Source organism: Haliotis rubra, unplaced genomic scaffold, assembly GCF_003918875.1.
Source record: "Haliotis rubra isolate DU_JTF1 unplaced genomic scaffold, ASM391887v1 Scf567, whole genome shotgun sequence".
In the NCBI taxonomy this organism is placed as follows: Eukaryota; Metazoa; Mollusca; class Gastropoda; order Lepetellida; family Haliotidae; genus Haliotis; species Haliotis rubra.
The window spans coordinates 229844-255220 of NW_025767265.1; the positions used below are offsets into that span (position 1 = coordinate 229844).

At 40.9% G+C, this 25377-nt stretch overlaps 1 protein-coding gene across 6 annotated transcripts in view; it reads left to right on the forward strand.

The window, feature by feature from the left end:
- The window catches only part of LOC124254173 (lysine-specific demethylase 2A-like), a 44982-nt gene extending 20304 nt beyond the window's left edge, over window positions 1–24678 (forward strand). For 3 of the 6 annotated variants that reach the window (XM_046688048.1, XM_046688043.1, XM_046688047.1), the window contains 14 exons: window positions 6090–6228; window positions 6426–6504; window positions 6676–6722; window positions 7317–7489; window positions 9897–10003; window positions 10161–10408; window positions 12355–12470; window positions 12687–13280; window positions 13604–13687; window positions 15308–15535; window positions 15994–16239; window positions 16555–16911; window positions 17828–17980; window positions 23105–24678. In XM_046688048.1, the coding sequence (XP_046544004.1) occupies window positions 6216–6228; window positions 6426–6504; window positions 6676–6722; window positions 7317–7489; window positions 9897–10003; window positions 10161–10408; window positions 12355–12470; window positions 12687–13280; window positions 13604–13687; window positions 15308–15535; window positions 15994–16239; window positions 16555–16911; window positions 17828–17980; window positions 23105–24349 (3690 nt within the window). In that variant the 5' untranslated portion in view covers window positions 6090–6215 and the 3' untranslated portion in view covers window positions 24350–24678. Of the gene's footprint in view, window positions 1–4654; window positions 4973–5437; window positions 5644–6089; window positions 6229–6425; window positions 6505–6675; window positions 6723–7316; window positions 7490–9896; window positions 10004–10160; window positions 10409–12354; window positions 12471–12686; window positions 13281–13603; window positions 13688–15307; window positions 15536–15993; window positions 16240–16554; window positions 16912–17827; window positions 20296–20341; window positions 22691–23104 lie in introns of those variants that run through there. The other 3 variants (XM_046688044.1, XM_046688046.1, XR_006892409.1) reach the window with 3 other exon arrangements.
- The last annotated feature ends 699 nt before the right edge of the window (window positions 24679–25377 follow it).

Below are 25377 nucleotides of genomic sequence, written 5' to 3' on the forward strand. Positions count from 1 at the left end.
AAGAAACATTGATGCATACGTTCACCATCTCACAAGTAAGTATTAAATGGATTGAGTGACATTTTGTACCTTGGGGCCACTATGGGTCCGCTTTTGTAGCCCCAGTTGACTCGGAGGATAGCAATAGCGGATAATTGATATTCAAACGAAATGTTATTGAGTTGAGGAGATTCTTGAACTGACCGTCTCTTGCAGTGTAGCAGAGCCATTCAGGCACATTGATAGCGGTACACCGTCTCCTCATAGCGTGTTGCAGGACAGGACGGGAGTAATAGCACTCAGTTGTCTCCCTTCGCTGGTAGTTTTACAACATAGGTTTGTGTGGAACAGTATTTTCCTGGCCCGGTTATTATGACGTATCGTTGTTAGTTTTCTAAGTATGTTATCATTCATTAATCTGTTCTCTTATTGTGATCCACCGTGGTTTCTGAAGTTGGATGTAGGTTAAAGTGTTTTATCAGAAATGTAATAATCTACCGCTGTTCTGTTTGAACCTGGTTTTATTATCCTTAGGGATCAGACCTGGGTCAAGGGGGTTTGATGCAATGAACCGAACTAATCCCCCTCTTACACTCGTCGTATTTTCCATCACCATACCGATGTCTTTGTATCCTTTTTTCATTACAAGAACTGAAAAGACAAAATGCGATAGCGCGTTATATTTATTATAAATTATCTTATTTAACAGGGGGCGATGGGGTAGCCTAATGGTCAAAGCGTTGGCTCGTCACGCCGAAGACCCGGGTTCGAATCCCCACATGGGTACAATGTGTGAAGCCCATTTCTGGTGTACCCCGCCGTGATGTTGCTGGAATATTGCTAAAAGCGGCGTAAAACCAAACTCAGTCAGTCAGTCATTCTTTTTTTTTTTACATTCGCCTCCCGAAATATGAGTAATATTTATTTTCACTCTCCCCTAGAGATTGTAATGTTTAGGTGACCCGCCGCCCATCCCCATTTCGGACTATATGCTTAAGCATATGACCGTACATATATTGTACCAAGAATTTCACTGGCATTTATGTGGCATTTATATGGCATTTATGTTATTTTGATAAATCTCAACAACCAATAGAAGACTCACATCTAATCTCTGAAATGACTATGTATCTTACACAAAAACTGTTGGTAAAGAAAATAATATTAATGAAATTTAGTAAATAGAAGTCAAGAAACTACGCTAGTCTAGACTTGCCAGCCATTATAGAATTGCCTGGGATAAGTTAGGTATATTGACTTCAGGGTCTGGATCAGTTACTGTACCGTTGGTGCAAGAACAGTGTTTCTTTGGATAGTCTGTAGCTGGTCCAGATCACGTCATGCTTATAGACAGAGCGTGTAGTTGATCAAATAGCTCAGATTACTACTGTCATTAAATAATATTTATTTTATATCGCAGGATATCATGCCGAAAGCGCAATATTACTCCGGTCAGTACATTAGAATTTCCTTTTCTCCCTAAGGAACATACAACCCAAGTTGCCTGGAAGTCGCTGGAAGATTACCAGGCATGTTATTCTACCGGTTACCATTGCAATACTTTTTTAACAGAGGCATATTTGGGACATAGTCTTATTCCAGAGGATAATCGATGTCAGTTTCTACATGCTGATATTTTTTGTTTCAAAACATATTTTCATGTTTCACCAGAAAATTAATGCAGGATCCGGTTTCAGATATACATTATATATGCAAATATACAGTTGGCGGTATTTCATTATACTTCAGGTAAGCATGTAGATCAGCTGAGTACAGTCACGTGTTGGCGCTTGACCTTGGAATCACGTTTTATGGTTACTTCACAATGTATTTGTCAGGACTAATTTTGACAGACTAAACAAGACGCCATGGACGAATCATACGTGCCCGCTAAGGTGGCTTAGATTGTCCCACGTCTCGCTGAGGGCTCCGAATGTTGGGCTCGTTATAAACACCCCGGCTGGAAAATAATAGTTGTTAAAGCCTGTGTTAAACATATGATAAAAGGTCGTTATCAGTCCATGGTATGACCGGGCTCTGTGAATGGACTGTTTTCCAGCTACTGTGTGATACACTGAGCCTGGAGGTTCATATTTCCATGGATAACGTCTCAAGCTGTTGTTCAATCATTACGCTGCATCCGCAGCTGCTGCCTCGGTTACGTTGCTCTCGTTCTGGGCGCTTGCTTTGCATGCGCTAGCCCCTGTTCGGGATGTATATCGTTTGGTTTCCCACTACGATATGACTACTATCAGACCCAAGTAAATTGGACACACTGGAAACAACAATGACTTTTCTCCGTATTGTTGTACAGTAATGGCTGGGCGAACAATGGAGGAGACTTTCTTTCGACTTTTTGTAATAGATACCGTTGTAAAATTGATACAAACTCGGGGGCGATAATGTACATTCGCTCCACTGGGTCCTCTGTGGAACAGCATTAATAACCCATCATTCTAAATACGTTATGGGTCAGTCAGTTATTTTGATCTTTTGAAAGAAAGTGAACGAATATGAAGTCTGAAATGCAAATATTGAAAGATTTATTGTAAAATTCTCTTTTTGTATTCGTGTATAATAAAATCTCAAAACAATCTCAGACATGAACACTAGGAGATCTAGACTTAATGTAGACTTGTCTCGGACTTTACACTGCATACAAATATGCTACTCAAAAGAACACAAGGACAATCAGATTCGTGCATTTGTGATACCATGACAGATGGACTATAGCTAAATGAATCAGTCGGCTGGTTCTTAACTTCTTTTGAGCACTCTATACCCCGGCCTGTGTTGTCTTCTAGTTTTACTGCTAGTGATTTGTTTGATTTGAACAGAATCTGACCAGGAAATGTCTTGAAAGTGTTTTCAGTTCCACGTCTATTTGTTTGCCATGTCCGAGATGTCACAGCAGACGAGACCCGATGATATTGCCGCTTCAGTGGCTACAGTGTCACGTGACCATATCGACCATTATGTCTTTGAAAGAAAACATGTTATCCCGATAACAATAGAAAATCAAAGAAAAAAATGAATAGTACTGTAATAAAAATCGATATAATTGATAGTGTTTGGCTGTGCATCTGCTACGAGTAGAGGAAACACAGCAATATGTTCCATGCGGTGCGACCTGACACGTGGCCGTGAACAGTTATTCCGTTAAACAAGAACGACTATTCTGATATACCTTCGGGTGTCGTGTTTTTCTGATATACCGAAAACACACACAAGTTGATCACCCATGCTTGACAACGGTATAAGAATCTATACCGAAACGTGGCATCATAAAATATCGTACCTTTCTTATTATTCATCAACTTCTAAAATGCCAATCAATTTCGAGGCAGTCACAGTTCATACTTTGTACGTAAATATTCTTTGATCAAAAACAGAAATACTATCGAAAGATCTCTGTAAATCTGTAGATTTATCACTGGACTTGATGCTCAGAAGATGTCAGTCCAGGGATGATCTGGTGTCAACAGTTTTATATATTCTGTTCCGTTCATGTCGTTTTCCACAGCTTTTTACATTCTAACTTTATTGATTTTAATATTGATGTAAATTAATTTATTTTCGTCACGGTATGGCTGAAATATTGCCGATGTCACGTTAAATATTAACTCACTCGCTCATTTCGTTTTACCCGTAATAGGTGATAGTATCACGCGGACGTGTGCCAGGAACGTTGTTCCTGTGTTTGACGGAAAGGGCATAATCTTATCACCGCATATAAGGCTTCTCTGAACCTTTCTCGAATCGATTTTACCAGAAACATGTAGCGGTTGTGTGTTTCTACACTAATCGGTTCATTACAGTGTGTTTTCCTTCTTTTGTTTGATATGCAAATATGGGGAAATAACATATAAGTCGTGTTGAATGTTGCTGATATTGTTTTGAACCGTAATTCCGCGAGTGTGAGCTCAGTAAGATTCATGGAAACGATCTGATATTTTTTGTATCAACCACGGGATTGTCTGCTCCAGACTAGATTATTACTTATGTGTAAGCAATTAATTTGCAACAGTTATGTTAGAGTGTTATTGTTTAAAGGTTCCTTTGTTGACCTGAAATAAATTTGCAGAGCACTGATGCTTAACGAATCCAACAGATCGATGTGTTCGTGCTGGTGTATCAAATGATTGGGGAAAGGTGTCTATTCAATCATTATATTCTTAGTATGTGAATATGAATATTATACCTTTAAGCAATATTGAATAAACGCTGCAACATATATTTTACTTTTACTCGCGTAGTTCCAACAAACGTGAGTTATTTGAAGAGTGCTGCAGTTAAGCGAGAATATTTCTGTTCACAGGCATGCACAGGTGACGTTGACACGGCCGTCTCTATACAATACCGTTATATTGTGTTGACAGTGCAGAGCGCGGGACGCAACACTGCACTCCAGTAATAACCCGACCTTCACCTTTAGCTGCACTCGTGTTTCCGCCTCAGCGCCGCGCTATGTAGACTTAGCGCTAGTCTCGGTTATGTAATCAACTTTACGTGAAACCCATTTATTGATTTCTTAATGACCGTTTTGCTGATAACCCTTAATTGATGTAACTTTGTGAGATTTTTGCTAGAAAATTTGCATTGCTCCAAATGGTGGTGTTATGAAAATAATATTGGAAATTTTAATGCTTTTGAGATTTGAGCAAGACCACAGCGCTTTTGAAATATGGACGTTTAGTATCGTGAGTGGATTGTGTGGTATTTCCGTGGAATCTTTTCTTGTGATGTGCAGTTGTTCTGTCGAGTATTTTTGTCATAGTCAAGGCATTACCTAGTGTGACCCAGGCCCAGCTGGGGGTAGATAGTTACCGCAGTTTCACATCGTCAGCGCGTCAGCATGGCTACATTGAAATGTGTGGAGGAGAATCGTGGAGAGGACGCGGGCCCGGCTGTAGTCCCCGAGGAGAGTGATGTCTTCACAGACGATGTTGAAGCTAGGTCAGGGGGTGACGACTCTAGTAGGTTTATTCAAACAGTAAGTTCTTTACACGTCTAATGTCTTCAATACATAGTTGAACACTCAAACCTCACGTCCGGGTTATAACAGCACCTCTCCTGTCTATGTATTATTCAAGAATCACGTCTTCCTGTACGCGCTTCTGTAATTACGTCAATAATTTACCGCTTTCTGAATAATGCTTTGAACGAGAAATGTGAAATTAGACACATATTTTGTGAGTGATAACGGATGGGTCCTTGGACAAAGTTTATTTGGATACGGGTTCATTTGACATATTGACGAAGATTGTTGTGGATCTCACACCAGCCGGTCTGTGAAGAAAGTGCAGTTTTTGGTTGTTATGACTACCTGAGGAATACGAGTGACACAAGTTTTATTCATGACCTATTTTGACTCGTCTCTTGGTGGATCTAGTTGTAACCAGCACGTGTTGTAATGAAATATTCTTTTTCATTGCTGAGTGAAAAAAAGTCATGAAATTTTACGTTTTATGTTTTTCTGAATTGGAATATTTATTGCGGAAAGATCATTGAGCTGCAAGTCGTAGCGAGGTACACCCCAGTGAGGAATGTGTGTCTGAAAGAAACTTTTTAAACAGATGTCACTGATATAACTAAAGAGTTAGACTTTTCCTGATGGACATTTCGTCTGTGCACAAGGAAATGTCTGTAACAGTGCATGATATGGTAACTGATCAGCTGTTTATGGTTTAAGGTTTCCAAGGCTGTTTCATGACATTCAGGTTTTAATAAAATGTTTCAAGCAATATCCATTTGTGTCATTTTATCAACATATCATAAAATATGTTTCAGTAAATTTTAATGAGTATCGGAATTTTGCAATGAGGTGTGTGTGTGTGTGCGTGTGTGCGTGCTCTCTGCATGTACTGTAGTCATTACTAAAAAAAAAATTAAAAATACTTCCGCTGCCTGTCTGATGCTGTGTGACCATAGCTCAACCCAGTGCTAAGGGAGGTAACTCAATGAATAAAGATTTTACAGGACGGAGTACTTCAACCAACTCCACTTGTTTGTTAACATCTTTGAGTCATGGTGTGGCCTGTCGTAGCTCACCTTGACCTCACTCACTCATGTAGTCAAACAGTTAACATGAAATACTTTTGTCACTACAGAGAGCGAAAGAGCGGAAGCACTACACCGATGAAGACATCGATGATGATGAGATTGAGGGAAAGCGCAACTACAACATCGAGGACAAACTCCTGCGCAGCACCTACAAGGGAAACTATGTCCAATACATGAAGGGACCCGGTCAGTATCAGTGTTAAACCATGGAATAGTGTGTGGCTCCAGTCTGTAACAATGTTATACCATGTACCAGTGTGTGGCTCCAGTCTGTAACAATGTTATACCATGTACCAGTATGTAGGCTACCGTCTGTAACAATGTTATATCTTGTACTACTAAGACACAACACAGCCTTCACTCTGTCCATGCTCATGTTTCAGAATTCACCCTGAAGTTTGTCCAGGAGAATGGCCTGCTGCAACCAATACTCTTCAAGGACAAGACAGGGCTTGGAATGAGGTGACTGATTCTATCTTAGTTGGATTACAACCTGGTTTTATCGATAAATGCTGTATGTTTGGTTAATGAAAGTTTGTTGATGTAAGAATATATTTACATGTGTATGCATATGTGTAACGTTTATGTATAGAAAGGGATACCAAATTTCAACGAAGAGCTTTCCTTTTTCAGGGTTCCGAGTGAAAACTTCAAGGTCAGCGATGTTAAACAGTGTGTGGGTGAGTGTCCTGGAGATATGGTTCAGTACCTACTGGTGTAATGTTGCCAGGCCATGAAGGATCCAGTACTTCCTTGGTTTTATTCAGTACCACATGTGGCTCATTGGTGTCACTGAAGTTGTTCAGTTGAAGGATCCGCATCTCTCTGGGCTTTCCTTCCATGCTGACAAGTTGTGATATGTCTTGACGTTTTTGAGAACCCTGATAGTTTTTCTCCCACTCTTAGCGGACACTGTGATAAAACAGGAATATTATTCAAAGCAGCGTTAAATGAAGGTCGCTCACTCACTCACTCACTCACTCTACACACAAAAGGATGGACTAGGGTATATGTATTACTTTTGTGTGGGGTTTCTTTTGGGCTTTGATTGTAAAAAATCAAGGTGTTAAAGAAAAAGCTTAATTGTTTTAGAAATACAGCATCTGATGGGCTCAAGAACCCACACACTATTTTTCATAACTTTTTGTAATTTAATGTAACTGATAGACCACTCCACCCCACTTACACAAATAAATGTTTTTGTGTAACAACCCCCTCCCCCTGCTGATACAAATGGCTCGTTACGCTGAAGGAGGATGTTGTTGATGATGCAGGAAGTCGACGGATGCTGGACGTCATGGACGTCAACACCCAGAAGGGCCTGGAGATGACGATGAAGGACTGGGTGCGGTACTACGAGAACATCAAGCGTGACCGCCTCCTCAACGTCATCAGTCTGGAGTTCAGCCACACACGTTTGGAGAACTACGTCGAGTCGCCTACGCTGGTATGTAACCATGGCAACCTTTATGGGGTATAACCTCCACACTGCAGTGAATGGTATGTGTATATGTGTTACGGCCTTAGCAGTGACACATCTTACTTCTCATCACTACTAAGGCCCCCCAAAATATGTCTGTTTCCGGTAACCCGACCGACTCTATCCTAATCCACCCGACCCTAAATCTTTTTTTAACCAAGTCAAAATCATGACTGGAGTGCATTTCAACTCATCATTTTCATCCAAATCAAGTATGATATTTTCATGTTTTTCAGTGTACGTAGGGCTAAAATGGAATGCATCGAATTGGCATAATGGGCTCTCACTGATAAAACCTGCAAATAAATAACATGAATAATGATTTGATATAAAAATCTGTCAATGTTTCATCACAAGGCATTATCACTAGGTCATATGGTATCCTTGAAGACCTTCTCAGGTGCCCACCTGGTGCTATTTAAAAAAAAAAAAAAAGTAAAAAAAACCCAAAAAAACCCGACCCACCTACCCTATTTTTAAAAAGCATGTAATAGGAAACGTACATATATTTTTGTTTTGGCCTAAACAAACATCTGTGGACATTCTATTACAGTTTGTAGGCGAAACTCTTGATTGGGTGGATGAAAGGCTGATGGGACGTTCTCAGATCTTTGTGTAATGGTATTGAGCACCAAGATCTCATTTAGATTGCATTCAATTGAGTATATATGTTACTACATTTGTGGAGTATATATGTTACTACATGCATGGAGTATATGTGTTACTACATGCGTGGAGAATATGCGTTACTACATGTGTGGTGTATATATGTTACTACATGCGTGGAGTATATGTGTTACTACATGTGTGGAGTATATGTTACTACATGTGTGGAGTATATATGTTGCTACATGTGTGGTGTATATATGTTGCTACATGCATGGAGTATATATGTTACTACATGCGTGGAGTATATGCGTTACTACATGTGTGGAGTATATGTGTTACTACATGTGTGGAGTATATGTGTTACTACATGTGTGGTGTATATATGTTACTACATGCATGGAGTATATGTGTTACTACATGCGTGGAGTATATGTGTTACTACATGTGTAGAGTATATGTTACTACATGCATGGAGTATACATGTTACTACATGCATGGAGTATATGTGTTGCTACATGCGTGGAGTATATATGTTGCTACATGCATGGAGTATATGTGTTGCTACATGTGTGTAGTACATGTGTTGCTACATGTGTGTAGTACATGTGTTGCTACATGTGTTGAGTATATATGTTGCTACATGCGTGGAGTATATATGTTGCTACATGCATGGATTACATGTGTTACTACATGTGTGGAGTATATGTGTTACTACATTTGGGGAGTATATGTGTTACTACATGTGTGGTGTATATATATTACTACATATGTGGAGTATATGTGTTACTACATGTGTGGAGTATATGTATTACTACATGTGTGGAGTATATATATTACTAAATGTGTAGAGTATATGTGTTACTACATGTGTGGAGTATATGTATTACTACATGTGTGGAGTATATGTGTTACTACATGTGTGGAGTATATATATTACTACATGTGTGGAGTATATGTATTACTACATGTGTGGAGTATATGTGTTACTACATGTGTGGAGTATATATATTACTACATGTGTAGAGTATATGTGTTACTACATGTGTAGAGTATATATATTACTACATGTGTAGAGTATATGTATTACTACATGTGTGGAGTATATGTTACTGCATGGATGTGTTACGTTACTAAAGGGATGTGTTACTACATGCATGGAGTATATGTGTTACTACATGTGTGGAGTACGTGTGTTGCTACATGCGTGGAGTATATGTGTGACATGTGTGGAGTATATGTGTTACTACATGTGTGGAGTATATGTGTTACTACATGTGTGGAGTATATATGTTACTACATGTGTGGTGTATATGTGTTACTACATGTGTAGAGTATATGTGTTACATGTGTGGAGTATATGTGTTGCTACATACGTGGAGTACATGTGTTACTACATGTGTGGAGTATATATGTTACTACATGTGTAGAGTATATGTGTTACATGTGTGGAGTATATGTGTTGCTACATACGTGGAGTACATGTGTTACTACATGTGTGGAGTATATATGTTACTACATGTGTGGAGTATATGTTTCTGCATGGATGTGTTACTAAGGGGATGTGTTACTACATGCGTCGAGTCTATATGTGTTACTACATGCATGGAGGATATGTGTTACTACATGTGTGGATTATATGTTACTGCATGGATGTGTTACTAAGGGTATGTGTTACTACATGCGTGGAGTATATGTGTTACTACATGCGTGGAGTATGTGTGTTACTGCACGGGTGTGTTACTACATGCAATGTGTGTCGCTACAGGTGCGGCAGGTCGACTGGGTGGACAGGGTGTGGCCGAGGCATCTCAAGGACTGCCAGACAGAATCCACCAACATCATTGAGAAGATGAAGTACCCCAAAGTCCAGAAGTAAGACCCATCACAGCAAACTCATTCTTCGTAAAGTTATAGACTTCACTTTCCAAACTTTGCCGAATCAATCTGACATGCCATGGTTAAATGAAATGTTCAAAGCAGCAGCAAACCCAACTCACTCACTCATTCACTCACTCACTGTTGTTCCCAGATACTGCCTGATGAGTGTGGCGGGGTGCTACACAGACTTCCACATCGACTTCGGAGGCACCTCTGTGTGGTACCACATCCTCCATGGGGAGAAGATATTCTGGCTCATTCCCCCGACAGAGGCAAATGTGGAGCTGTACGAAAACTGGGTGCTGTCTGCCAAACAAGGCGACATATTCCTCCCAGACCAGGTGTCTGAGTGTCAGAAGATCCATCTCCAGGCCGGCGATACATTCATCATTCCTTCAGGTCAGAGGATATCTTAGTCATCATGTGCAGGAGACTTGTCTCCGTGTGAGGGTATGGCGGTGGGGTAGTGTGGTAGTTGGACCGTTCCATCAACACCTGGTAGTTGGACCGTTCCATCAACACCTGGTAGTTGGACCGTTCCATCAACACCTGGTAGTTGGACCGTTCCATCAACACCTGGTAGTTGGACCGTTCCATCAACACCTGGTAGTTGGACCGTTCCATCAACACCTGGTAGTTGGACCGTTCCATCAACACCTGGTAGTTGGACCGTTCCATCAACACCTGGTAGTTGGACCGTTCCATCAACACCTGGTAGTTGGACCGTTCCATCAACACCTGGTAGTTGGACCGTTCCATCAACACCTGGTAGTTGGACCGTTCCATCAACACCTGGTAGTTGGACCGTTCCATCAACACCTGGTAGTTGGACCGTTCCATCAACACCTGGTAGGACCCATCATGGGTACAATTTGTGAAGCCCATTTTGTCCTTGTCCTTGATGCTGGCCAGATTCTGTCACAGGTTCGTCTGGTCCAGCCATGGACACAGTGATATAGCTGTAATAGATGCCAGCTTGACCGTACTCACTCTGTAACAGTGTTTTGTGTACGATTCCAGTTAAGTTAGGGGTAATTTGGGCATGTGTAATTTTGAGTTGGACCTTCTAAAATTCAGAGGTATTTCAACCTCATATTTTGATCCCTTGCAACTCATGGACACAGTTCATCTATGCAAGATGCTTTTACCAGAGGCCCAGATAAGCTTCGTATCCGGGTAAAATACGCATAGAAAATTTCCAATTACGCATTGAAAAATAATTCTTGCGTACCAATTACGCATTTAAAATGTTAGATACGCAAAAAGTTTAAAACAAATGCGTACGGAATATATTTATAAAAATCGCATGCCTTATGAAAAAGACATCGATTGCTATCAAGTTGTACTGTTAGTATAGGACAAGTGTTGTACTGTCAGTATAGGACGAATGATTTTTTATGAAATCCTTTCCATTATATTTAAGTTGGTTTTGATTAGGTATGACATAAGGCAGAACATACCTGCTTAGCAAACTTACTCAATGACATAATACTTAGGTGAGTAAAATGACTGAAATACGCACATATTTGAAAGCAGTGGGTAACGGAAAATGAAATACCCACTCAACATTCATAATACCCACTCCAAAAATATACAGTGGGTACAGTACCCACATGAGCTAAATCTTATCTGGAGCTCTGTTTTACAGAGAAGTTCTTGTATGAAACATAAATATTTCTTGACCACAATTTGCACCTAGGTAGGTCTTTAGGAGAAATGTAGCGTAATGCCTTAAAACCTGGAGGATCCTAAGTTGGGAAGTTCTGCTGTGGTGGTTGGAAGGGCACAGTGGCTGCTCACCAGGGAATGACAACCAATCCATACCACAGGGCTCCAGATAATTTGTCAACATCAGGAGTACATACTCCTTATTTTTTTAATATAGGAGTACTGGAAAAACGTTAGAGTACATTTAGAGTACTGAATGGAATTTAATGGAGTACCAGTAATCTTGTGTTTCGTTTCATATATGCACCATGACATTGCTACTCAGTACTCTTGTGCAAACAGGTAGAAAATCACTAAACATTAAAACTAAATGTTTTCAGATAAATACGTCTGTAAATGATTCTAAGACTGTACACCATTGCTGTGGTGCATACCTGCTACGTTTTCTACATTATTTCCTACTGTATCGTGCATATATTGTATCCGTACATACTCCGATGCGGCCCTTATCTGGAGCCCTGATACCAGCACAAGTGCTCTCACTGTTAACACCTGGTTTCTCTGTCCTAGCCTCTCTTCCAAACAGCTCTCTGTTTAATGGCTGAATATACTGTAAACCCATACGGTGTATTGCTGTCCACCGTAAAATATCCTACATATCCTATTTTGCTGACCAGGTTGGATCCACGCCGTGTACACTCCGCGGGACTCTCTGGTGTTTGGAGGTAACTTCCTCCACAGCTTCAACATCCTCCAGCAGCTGCGAGTGGCCGATGTAGAAGATAAAACACATGTGAGTTGCCCCCCCCCCTTGTAAAATGATCACACGTTTCATTGATTTTTTGGATGAGTTTCGTGATAGTTGACCTGTCCAGGCTGGCAGGTAATGCAACGTACAGCCTTCCTTTTGGGGGATGTTCCTTAGCTTCTTTTGAGCAGTGTATATTGACCAGAGTATTATACGCTGTGTTCATCATTCTTTAATCCTCATACATCTTTTGCCTATCAGGTTCCCCAGAAATTCCGATATCCATTTTACAACGAGATCATGTGGTACGTATTGACTCGTTACGTGGAATGTGTGGGCAAGAAGTCGTACCTGAAGAAACCTGACAAGGTCGACCTTGACGAGCAGCCAGAATCTCCGGGATCATTCTTCACCAGCGATGATTCCCGGCCACCTTCCCGGAACCCAGACTCCCGCCCCCCTTCCCGGAACCCAGAGGAACATTCGCCGGTTGACTTCTCCAAGCTGAAGCTTGAGAAGGATGAAGAACAGAAACTATCCAAGAGTGTTACTATCCCACTGACAAGAATTGATGACTCTGGCATCAAGAAATCACAAAGTGATGATGAATCGTTGAGGAATTCCAGATCTGTTCGGAAACTGTCCACAGATTCAGTACATTCAGAAAATGGTTTCGCTGAAAATGGTGACATGGACAAGAGAAGTGGCGACAGTGGGCGACGATGGGTACATTTGACCAAGTTTGAGTTGGAAGGACTTGCCAAGCTGGTAGAGAAGGTGGAGAATTTACCGCTCAACAAGCGTCGCGTACCCAAAGATCTCCTGGATCCTGATGCTGTGTTGAGAGACATCAAGGTGAGATATGAAAGCCTGCATCTGTTGTTGCCATACAGAACGAGTGGCCAAGTCATCAATGGTTAGAGAGTTGTCTCCTAGGTGTACTTGAAACCGATGATCATATGTTCCCGTCCTGGCCAACCAGTTCCTGTTGCTGGGTATGTCAACATCATAATGATGCGGTTTCACTATGACCTACATCTTTAGGCAGTCCTCCCGAAGTGCTATTTCAACCTGAAGTGCTGTTGCAGTCAGTGTTATTCCTGAATCACCATAACGCAGATCTGAGTGACAGTGTGATACGGCATGTTATAACGCCTCCTGTTCAACTTCCATTGCAGCAACTTCTGGCAGATCACAAATATGACAACACGAAGGCAGCAGCAAGCGGAGAGCCAACGTGTTGGGTGCCAGAAACAACCAAGGTACTCCCCGTCTACCATGTGTAGGCTGCATGTATTTGTAGATCAGCTGTAGGCTGGGTTTATTTGTAGATCAGCTGTAGGCTGGGTGTATTTGTAGATCAGCTGTAGGCTGCATGTATTTGAAGATCAGCTGTAGGCTGCGTGTATTTGTAGATCAGCTGTAGGCTGCGTGTATTTGTAGATCAGCTGTAGGCTGCATGTGTTTGTAGATCAGCTGTAGGCTGCATGTATTTGTAGATCAGCTGTAGGCTGCATGTATTTGTAGATCAGCTGTAGGCTGCATGTATTTGTAGATCAGCTGTAAGCTGCATGTATTTGTAGATCAGCTGTAGGCTGCATGTATTTGTAGATCAGCTGTAGGCTGCATGTGTTTGTAGATCAGCTGTAGGCTGCATGTATTTGTAGATCAGCTGTAGGCTGGGTGTATTTGTAGATCAGCTGTAGGCTGCATGTATTTGTAGATCAGCTGTAGGCTGCATGTATTTGTAGATCAGCTGTAGGCTGCATGTATTTGTAGATCAGCTGTAGGCTGCATGTATTTGTAGATCAGCTGTAGGCTGCATGTGTTTGTAGATCAGCTGTAGGCTGGGTGTATTTGTAGATCAGCTGTAGGCTGGGTGTATTTGTAGATCAGCTGTAGGCTGCATGTATTTGTAGATCAGCTGTAGGCTGCATGTATTTGTAGATCAGCTGTAGGCTGCATGTGTTTGTAGATCAGCTGTAGGCTGGGTGTATTTGTAGATCAGCTGTAGGCTGGGTGTATTTGTAGATCAGCTGTAAGCTGCATGTATTTGTAGATCAGCTGTAGGCTGCATGTGTTTGTAGATCAGCTGTAGGCTGCATGTATTTGTAGATCAGCTGTAGGCTGGGTGTATTTGTAGATCAGCTGTAGGCTGCATGTATTTGTAGATCAGTTGTAGGCTGGGTGTATTTTTAGATCAGCTGTAGGCTGCATGTATTTGTAGATCAGCTGTAGGCTGCATGTATTTGTAGATCAGTTGTAGGCTGGGTTTATTTGTAGATCAGCTGTAGGCTGCATGTATTTGTAGATCAGCTGTAGGCTGCATGTATTTATAGATCAGCTGTAGGCTGGGTGTATTTGTAGATCAGCTGTAGGCTGCATGTATTTGTAGATCAGCTGTAGGCTGGGTGTATTTGTAGATCAGTTGTAGGCTGCGTGTATTTGTAGATCATATGTAGGCTGCATGTATTTGTAGATCAGCTGTAGGCTGCATGTATTTGTAGATCAGCTGTAGGCTGGGTGTATTTGTAGATCAGCTGTAGGCTGCATGTATTTGTAGATCAGCTGTAGGCTGGGTGTATTTGTAGATCAGCTGTAGGCTGCATGTATTTGTAGATCAGCTGTAGGCTGGGTTTATTTGTAGATCAGCTGTAGGCTGCATGTATTTGTAGATCAGCTGTAGGCTGGGTTTATTTGTAGATCATCTGTAGGCTGGGTTTATTTGTAGATCATCTGTAGGCTGCATGTATTTGTAGATCAGCTGTAGGCTGGGTTTATTTGTAGATCAGCTGTAAGCTGTGTGTATTTGTAGATCTTGCATAACCCAGTGAAAACAGCCTTTGTCTCGTTATTCACTCTTTTGACTCTCTGCTTTCCAGAAAGTGAAGAAATTGAAAACAACAACGACATACGTAGGAGGGAAGACAACAAAAGGCTGCACAGCAAGCAAAGTGGCGTCAGGTAACCGTCGGCGACGGACACGGTGCAAGAAGTGCGAGGCGTGTACAAGGTCCGACTGCGGGGAGTGTAACTTCTGTAAAGACATGCGTAAGTTCGGAGGCCCAGGCAGGATGAAACAGTCCTGTATCAGCAGGAAGTGTATGGCTGTAAGTCACCTGTGTTCAGTCCCTTGTGTTCAGTTGCGTGTTCAGTCCCCTGTGTTCAGTTGCCCTGTGTTCAGTCCCTTTTGTTCAGTCCCTTGTGTACAGTCCCGTGTTCAGTTGCCCTGTGTTCAGTCCTGTGTTCAGTCCCCCTGTGTTCAGTCCCCCTGTGTTAGTCCCCCTGAGTTCAGTCCCGTGTTGATTTCAACAATGTCTCTTATGTTCGGAATATTTCAAATTTGTGACAGTCATTGTCTCTTTTTTCAGTAAAGCATCAATAATTCTTTTTGCCAATATTCCTGAAGCTCTCATATAAGCATTAACATACCAAGCATTTAGCTACTGATGGCATGTTATCAATCATGCTGAGGCTTGTCATTAACGTTGAAACAAATTGATTTAATTTGTTTCCACAACTTCATATAAGTTCACCCTTGATGTTTTCACCTCTCTGCTGTTGGCAGCCTGTGTTGCCGCACACAGTCACCTGCTGTATCTGTGAGAAGGATGGTAAGATGGCAAGTGAGGACAACCCAGATGAGATAGAGACCATCGTCATGGAGTGCAGCCTCTGCTGGGAGATTGTCCATCCCGCCTGTCTCAAGGAGAAGTACGACTCTCTTGACAATGATGGCATCGTCAACGAAGACCTCCCTAACAGCTGGGAATGCGCCAAATGTTGTAACGAAGGAAAACAGGGGCAGCTGAAGGTAGGTAACTCAGACTGTGGGTTGTGAAGATGGAAAACAGCCAGCTCAAGGGAGGTAACTCTCAGCAAGTCCAGTTACAGCAGGGACATTTCTGAAAGGGTTAGAGACTTGAGATGAATTCAGTAAATTATGAGAGATAGCTGGATGGTCAGTCAGATTGTTGTTGCATAGATCTGGCATTGTCAAAGTAAAAGGACATAAAATGGTTCAAAATCATTCTGAACAAAGGATGTCATGTATATTTCAACTGTATGCTGTTTTTTAGTTTCTTCTTGTTGTATTGTCTATGGAGTATTTATTGTTTTGTTGTTTTAGCCTAAAACACCTAAACCAGTTGGGCGACCTAAAGGAATCGACAGTAGAAGGTCATCTGCCAGCAGTGTGGGTGACCTCGAAGTGAAGGAGGAGGTCGAGATGGAGGCGACTTTGGAAAACAACAACACAAAGATGGCACCAGTGAAGGCCGTGGAGGGGAAGAGAGTCACATCTAAGGAAACACCAGCAGCCCCGAAACCCTCACCCTCATCTACTCCCATCCCCACACCACGGAAACTCATCAAGAGAGAAACACTTGTCAAAAAAGCAATCCAACATCGAGTTAGCCAACAGAGGGCGTTGAAGAGAGATAGACTGAAACATGTGAGACGTCTTCAATCAGCTGACACAGTCAAGGTAAGTGCAGTTCTAGAAGCATCTCAGGCTTCAGGTGGAATTCAGAAGTTCCATATTCACTAGATAAAGCACCCTGCTCCACTTGGCTACCTGTCATTGCCTATAATCTTTTTGAACGTCCCTACCAGAGATGCCAACCTCTACGATTTTATCGTAGTCGCTACCAGTTTTAGCCTCGAACTATGCCAATATGATTGCACCAGAATTTATATGAAATTTGAAGAAAATTCATTAAAATTCATATACTTGTCACCCGAAAAAAGCAATATCGAAGTTAAAACATATATTTTCGTTCTGATTAAATACATTTTTGCCAAAAGAAGAATAAATGTAATATGATCATTTGAAGAAAATTCATTAAAATTCATATATATAGACGAAAACATATATTTTCGTTGATTAAATACATTTTTGCCAAAAAGAAGAATAAATGTAATACTGATCATCTGGAAATCGGCTGTTGGAGGTGTGTGAAATTAAAGCTTCACTCTTGATTAGTGTCATTAGGTGACAACTAATTATGGTCAAACTACTAACTTTTGATTCCCCACATGGGTACAATGTGTGAAGCCCATTTCTGGTGTCCCCCGCCGTGATATTGCTGGAATATTGCTAAAAGCGGCGTAAAACCATACTCACTCACTAGCTTTTGACGTTGAAACTACTATTGGCAACACTTTGGGGTTGTCATCTCTGCCCTACAATGAATGGAAGTTTAAATAATAGTATACTACTCTTTCTCTTACAGAAACACACAAGGGAAATTTGGATGATCCCGTTACAATAATACTACGTGTATATGATTGCGTCCAGTTTTAGAATTATACAAAACTGTATTTTTTTATGAGGCCTTTTGTGCAATGAATAAATATTTGATTTGAACTGTTTACTGACTCACCATGGCTTGTTTCTTTAGAGAGTCCTGCCACAAGTGCGGGCCACGATCATCCCAAAGTCCCCCCCTCACGTGATGAGTCGCAGTGGCAAACGGGCCTTAACAGACAGCAGCGATGATGACGATGATGATGATGACGAAGATGGCCCCAGCAGAAAGCGTCCCCGCCGTGAGGTAGTGCTGCCTCGCCGTTATCTAGATTAATTCACCAAATCATTGTCATTGTCCCTGGCAGAGATCTTACACGTGGATGTCTCACGCCAGTCATGTTGGTTGCCATGTCGATTCGCCTTCCTTCCGTGTTGAAGGTTTTAAGTTACATTGGCCGTTCAGATACCGTTAAGAGTTCAGATAGTTATTTCGTTTAACACTTCCCATGGCAGCATGTTTGAATATTTACTAAAATTTGAGATTCGTGCAATTTTAAGATGCAGCAATTCTAGTAACCATGGTTGCGTGCGTTTGTTTGTATGCTAATGATGTTTGATGTATCAATAATAACATTAATATCAGATTGTAGTGATGATATCATCTCACCTGATAACATTAATATCAGATTGTAGTGACGATATCATGTCGCCGGATAACATTAATATCAGATTGTAGTGACGATATCAAGTCGCCTGGTAACATTAATATCAGATTGTAGTGACGATGATATCATGTCGCCTGATAACATTAACATCAGATTGTAGTGACGATATCATGTCGCCTGATAACATTAATATCAGATTGTAGTGACAATGTTTAGCCTGATAACATTGATATCAGGCTTCTACTGATATCATGTGGCCTGATAACATAAACCAGTATCACATGTCGTGTAATAATTGTTTATATAACCTGAATCAGTAACATGTTCTGTCCTGATTTGTGCCTGATCTTCAACTGCAGACTAAACTTGTTTAGATTAGTAATAGCAAGAGACTACTAATCATAGTTGTACCACAGTTGTACAGCACTTGTACCACAGTTGTACCACAGTTGTACTGCAGTTCTACAGTACTTGTACAGCAGATGTACTAGTTTCTCAAATTTACAGAGTTATCTTCCCTCGTTCCCATGCCCAGTGGTCACACCAGGTGGCCGATGTGAATTGGTCTGTGTATTGACCACAACAACCTAGGTAGATGTACTATGTCGGTTAGAAATATGACAGGTATTCCAGGTAGATTTCGCATTTTTTTAACTTCAACATTTTGTGGTGACAAATTTGTATGTTTGGTTTTTTTAACAAATTTCGGAAAAAAACATAGTGATGTAAATATTTGTGTTGAGTTAGTGTGGAACTGTGTTGTACAAAGCCAGATGGATATTTTATGAACGTTTGTCGATGTGTTGATGTAAGTTGTCCTCAGGAAGGTTGCGTAGACGAAGCTGGAGAGAGTTTGAAAGATGTTGCAGGACTGAACAACCTCTTACAGGGGATATTTTTATGCTCCAATTTTTCCAGACTAAATATTTTAGCTTTCTTTGTGATGACTGTTTTGTTTGGGGAAATCTATGTGATTGGAAAGATGATTTATCATTCAAGAGTGTTAGAAAGTTGTTTGGATTATGAGACAAATGTTTGGAAAATTCTGATGATATTTATCTTAAAATAGCAGTTCCCAATAAAGTTTCCATGAAGAAGAGTAAGTATCTTATTCAATCACTACATTTTGGGTTGTTTCCATATCTCTCCGCTGAAAAAACAAGCAGAATGAGAGGCAAAATAAAATATGTATCACAAAATTCTACTCATATTTTAATGATCGTTATTTATTACACTAAATGGATTCCCTATTCAGGGAGTACCTTAAAACATATTTGTCTCCAGTTTATTTATTTATTTTGTTGTTGAGCTCCATGAATGTTGCCACAAGCCTACGTATGAAAACAGTTCTGCTTTTTACATGGAAAAGTTGAAGGTGAAAAAGTAGAAGAGTATGAAACTACTGAAGTAGCATGTATTGCATGTTGATGGAAGGTTGGTGTTGAATGTGAGAGAATGTGTGGCTTGTTGCTAGTGCTGTACATAGAGTCGCTGCCAGTATTTATCAGTGTACGTCACTACCGTCAGAAGCAGACTGGAGGTACAACTATTCTGTACATACTGCTGAAGAGAAATGTATTTTCAAATATTAATAGGAATAAAATCGCATAAACATATTTCTCAGAATCAGGATCCCATCCTCATGTGCTGGCTGTGGTCCCAGCACATGAGGATGGGACCTGCACTGTTAGACTGGATACTTACAGTAAGAGTCCCCAGGAATATGTATTCCACATTCTATTCTGTAACATAGTAGGCGGCTTTCTTAGAAATGTTTGCTTTGTATATTATTTTTTAGTATGAGGAATTAACATAAACACTTAAACATATTATTTGAAAACAGTCTCTTCAGAATATTGTCCAAAAGTTAAAATATTGGAAATATGTTTCATTTATTATTCCATGTTTGGGAAAGTTTGGCTTTGTGAAACCAGTAAATACGTAATCCGAAAAAGTTGAATGTAAGCAGGATTCTGCTGAAACATACACATCAGTTCAAGGTCAAGGTCTGATTATATTATAGTTTGCTCTGAAGATTATTTGATTCTTCAAAATTAACACCTTAAGAAAAGTTATCCTTCTCCTTCATGTTGAACATATTTGAGATACAAGGAGAGATGCGAGAAATGTGCTGATACTCCATTGTAAACAAATGTGGATCTGTTTGACAGCTGGAAGGTGAAATTAGTGCTTGTTCAGATAGTATTGTGAGAGTTGTATTGGACACATACTGCTCTCTATGTGTAGATAAGATGTGTGAGATGCGCCTATCTTGTTGTATATAGTGTCATGTCGTTGTCATCATCATCATCATCACCATCATCATCATCATCATCATCATCACCACCAGGGCTGTAACGATTCACTAAACATCTGGTACATTGCAGTATGTTGTGCCATGATGGGTGCATTATGAAGATGAGCATCGATACACAACAGGTGGTTTGGAGTGATTTGCTGCAACTATTAACACATGATGAAAAATAGGGAAGAATTAAAATAATCTCTTTCTTTCAAACATGATTATTTGAGCTTTGTGATGTCGTGGGAGTATTGCTGCAACAAACACTGTTCCACATATCTTCAGTCACTCCGTACTGAATAATCTAATGTATCACTATCTTACTAGCAACATACAAGTCGTATCACAATAGCGTGTATCGTTACAGCCCGTATCATCAGCACACCGCCCCAGACTTGTAGGATGCTACAACTGTAGACAGTACTCAGTATCCAGAACACCCTCTTACAAACATTGCCAGTGTATATGAACAGAGTGGGTTGGTGTTCACACTGTTAACCACTAGCATGGTGATAACGCTGATATATCACCTGCATTCCTCCACCGTGTTGTTTGATGGTGTTTATTGTGTTTTATTACCTGTGGCTTGTAGAGCAGAATTAACAACCCATGCATCATGGTACCTGGCTCTAGATAATAACGTGTATATTATAATATTTATACATATTTCATTCTAGTTTTGAGGTATCAGTCTTTCCTCAACTCAATATTTTTGGCAGCATGTAGAAATTTAGCAGATACATGTATAAGGTCCATTTAAAACATAAAATGTTCAGTTTCATTAGGCAATACAAAATCATATTGAAGCAATGGTTGTCGGAATCTGATATATTTTACAACTTGAAAACAAACTTGTGGATCAGTACAGGAAAGCAAGTCATCTTTTAACATCCTGGAATTATTGTGCATTTTATTTATTTCATCTCAACTGTCCTTGTGTCTGGGGGGAGGTATCTGTAGATGAAGTAAATAAGGAAAGCAGTATGAAGGTCTATAGTATATAGACAGTCTTGGGCCAGGTGTGATGGTGCATGGGATACAGTTACCAGTTTGCAGTATCACCTCTTGATGTTGCAGAAGAGATGGCATCATTTCTGTTTCAATATTTAAATTCCAAAAATTTTAAGTGGATTTTATTAGTTCATCAAAGTTTATTTGAACTTTTATCCTGGCAATCTTCGTTGATTCTAACCCTAATTGCAGCAGAGCCAGCTCATTTTTATATGTAAATCTGGTGATTGGCTTTAGTTTCAACCCTGCTTAAAATGTGTAAATAATTGCTTTAATCATGTGTTTTCCTGTAAATAGAAATGTGTGCTATTTAATAAATGAAAGTTTGTCAAGAGTTCTATCACAAAAAATCTCATGTGTTCAGGATTTATTTTTAAAAAGAACAACAACAATTGATGTGAAAACCCAACTGTTGGACTTGAGTTAGCCAGTGAATGGGTAGATTCCAAATACACCTTGGTTGATTCTGATGGGCAGCTTATCTTTATAACTAAAATAACAAGTTTTAACAAATTTAAGTTGAGAGTAATGTTTCCATTTCAAAGTTTAGATTAAAAATTAGTTGCAAGATAGTCTTTTTGATGCTGCATTAACCAAAAAGTATTTACACCGATGTTAGTTAGCTTGAGAAATGCAAGTATTAGGTTACCATGACAACATATATCCCAGAATTTTAAGAATTGCATAGCATTGAAATGTGTAAAAAGACGTGCTGATTTTGATAGGTTATTTCTTTTGAGACAGAAAGAAAATAGAAATTGTAGTGTGTTGTTCCCCAATACTGTATCATATCTCTAAGGAGCCATTGTTTATCTCAGAGCGGATCGAAGATGCTGATATGAGCGATACAGTTCGTGCCTGATCACCTGTATATTTGTAAGCCTTAACGTATCTTTATGGGAGGTTGGACACTTGGTGTGTAACCTTTGGCCCCGAGATTGTTTGTTCAAATTGTTTAATGAAAGTGAATCCTGTAGATATTTATTTTATTGCTTCACAGATTTATAATTCACCAGGAAATAAAGCTTAACATTGACGTTCAGGCTTTGTTTTAATTTCCCAGTGTGACAGTCAGAGTAATACAAGTTAAAATCATTCTAAGTAACATAAGAACAATTTTTCTTTAATGCCTTACCTGAAACTTGGAGATATTCACTTTGCTTCCATTACAGGAATGTTTCACCTCAGCAACCAAACTTTCTATTTTCAATTTCAGAAAGTTCTTTCATGTACTTGACAGATATCAATTAACAAAATGATTCCATGTGGCTGTGAACTTTGAATAATACACAACACACTTAATTGTTTATACACATAAAGTTTGAAGTAAAGATTTTCAGCAGGCACCTGCCAGAAGACTTGACCTTGACCCTGACCATGTCCTGTTAATGTGCTGTATTGATGTTCATGTAGTGTCCACAACACCGACGCCTGTTCCTTGTCGTTACAGGGCCGCACGCGAGCTCGAAACATCATAGCAGCCTCCTGCACCAAACTACGGCCTCGCTTCTTCAAGACGGCTGGTCAAGGACAGGACAGAGTTGTGGCTCAACTCCGAACATCACCAGCCAAGCGAGGCTGTCATGGTGGAGGTCAAGGGTCAAGTGGTCATCAGAACAAATCACCAAAGGGAAAGGGTTCAAACAGGGATCGATCTAATGAAAGGTCAAATCCCCCATCCGACAGAGGTGAAGGTCAGAATCCTGATCAACCAGCTGGGTTTTCCGGGTCAAGGCCAAGGCGTGGTGATGGAGCAGGTCCGGTGTGTGATAAAGAATTACGGGTTGTGATTAACAGATATGTTGTTCGTCCGGCACCAATCCCACCTCCAGCCGATACAGTGGAACTGGAAACGGGGGACGTCCATGTCCTCAAGCGTCAGATGTGGATGACTGTGTTTAAAAAACTGGACTTGGGTGACTTGGCTCGGTGTTTGTGTGTGTGTAAGACTTGGAATAGGTGGTGCATCAACCGTTGTCTTTGGAAGGAGATCAATCTGCGACAGACCAGAATCCGACAGTGCCACCTGGTGGGGATTGTTCGACGACAACCAGAATCTCTGACCCTGGCGCAGTGTGTCATGACCCCAAAACAGCTTTCTTGGCTCGTGGTTCGTCTGCCTCAGCTCCACCATCTTGACTTGTCATATTTGTCGTGGGGAACTATTGGCGGTCTCTGCTCCTCTTCGTGCCCCCTCCTGCGTTCCCTCTCCCTCAACTGGGCTGTCGGACTCAGTGAGGACTCCTTCCGCGACCTTGTCCTTCCTCCAGCAGACAGGAAGCCAGCTCTCAAGGTCATCAGTCGCCTGCACAAGGTTCATACGCTGTCATTGGCTGGAACCGAGGTTACCGACCAATCCATAGAGATTCTGTTGCAGCACATGCCCAATGTGGAGAGGCTGAACTTGAGCTACTGCGTCCAGCTGACTAATGCGACTGTGGTGGCACTGACCAAGAGAGACAGCCCTTTGATGAAGAAGCTGAAGCAGATAGATCTTTCAGGTTGTTTACAGATCACCGATCACGTCTTTCACTTCCTGAAAGCTTGCTCCCAGCTGGAGACAGTCAAATTCCATGGCTGTCCAAAAGTCACACGACATGCTTGTCAGAAGTTTGTGGATTCCTACATCTGCCATCAGCTCTCCGTGCAGGTGGACAAGATGATCATCACCACGCCAGACACAAGTGATGGGTAGACTCTGTACACACTGAAACCAGGGATGGTTTGAAGGAGGAGAATAGTAAATTGTTTAAACCAATGGTCAGGGAAGAGGGTTGGAAACCAAGATTTAACTCTTCATAGTATTTGTCATAATGGGGTTATGATTATGTCACAGATATTACATTGTGCATATCGATGGTACTGACCATTTCAATGATTATATGTCTCCAATGCCAAATATAGTCTGTTGTCCTAATCATGGTACAAACTGTGCTTGCAGAATATGTAAAACATTGGCTTGATGGAAGTGAAGTTTAGACCCTTGGGTCAAGGTCATATAATAATGTTTGTATCTAAGTCTGATGTGGGTTCCTTCAGTTGTCTTTATGGGTAGTAATCATGGTAGTGCAAACAATGGTCCTCGTCCTAGCAGTTGGGGGGGGTGGACACATTTGGATGTAGATTATTCCTTTGAGGTGTGGTCATACCGGGTAAAGAGGCGTGCATGAGGTAGGGGTGTGTGATGCTCCCAGCTTGGACATTTGATCTTCAGTGATGGTGAAGGAATATGGTGAGGATATGAACACTGGATAATCGAGGTCCAAGGATGATTGTGTCCTGAGATGTGAACTAATCATACAGACTGGTGGACTCTGTAGACACATTTCATGAGTCAGAAGAAATGAATGGTGAGGTGTGATGGTGGTGTGTTTTAGTTGGGTGAAAATATTGCCGGTGATGTGTTGTGGAGGAGTAACAGGGAGACTACCGGATAGTCTGACAGGTAAGGTATTCATTGAAGACGAGGTTTAATTCTTCATATAGGTACAACATGAGGCCCATTGTAGGCGTCTCCTGTTGTGTGGGTGGACTGTATATTACCAGTGTAGTTCATTTCTGTACATTACCACACTATACCAGCTCAATTCCTCACGTCTCTGTCCCCTTGTTCAGTGTTGATTGGGGCGGTGGGGTAGCCTCATGGTTACAGCGTTGGCTCGTCACGCCGAAGACCCGGGTATGAATCCCCACACTGGCACAAAGTGTGAAGCCCATTTCTGG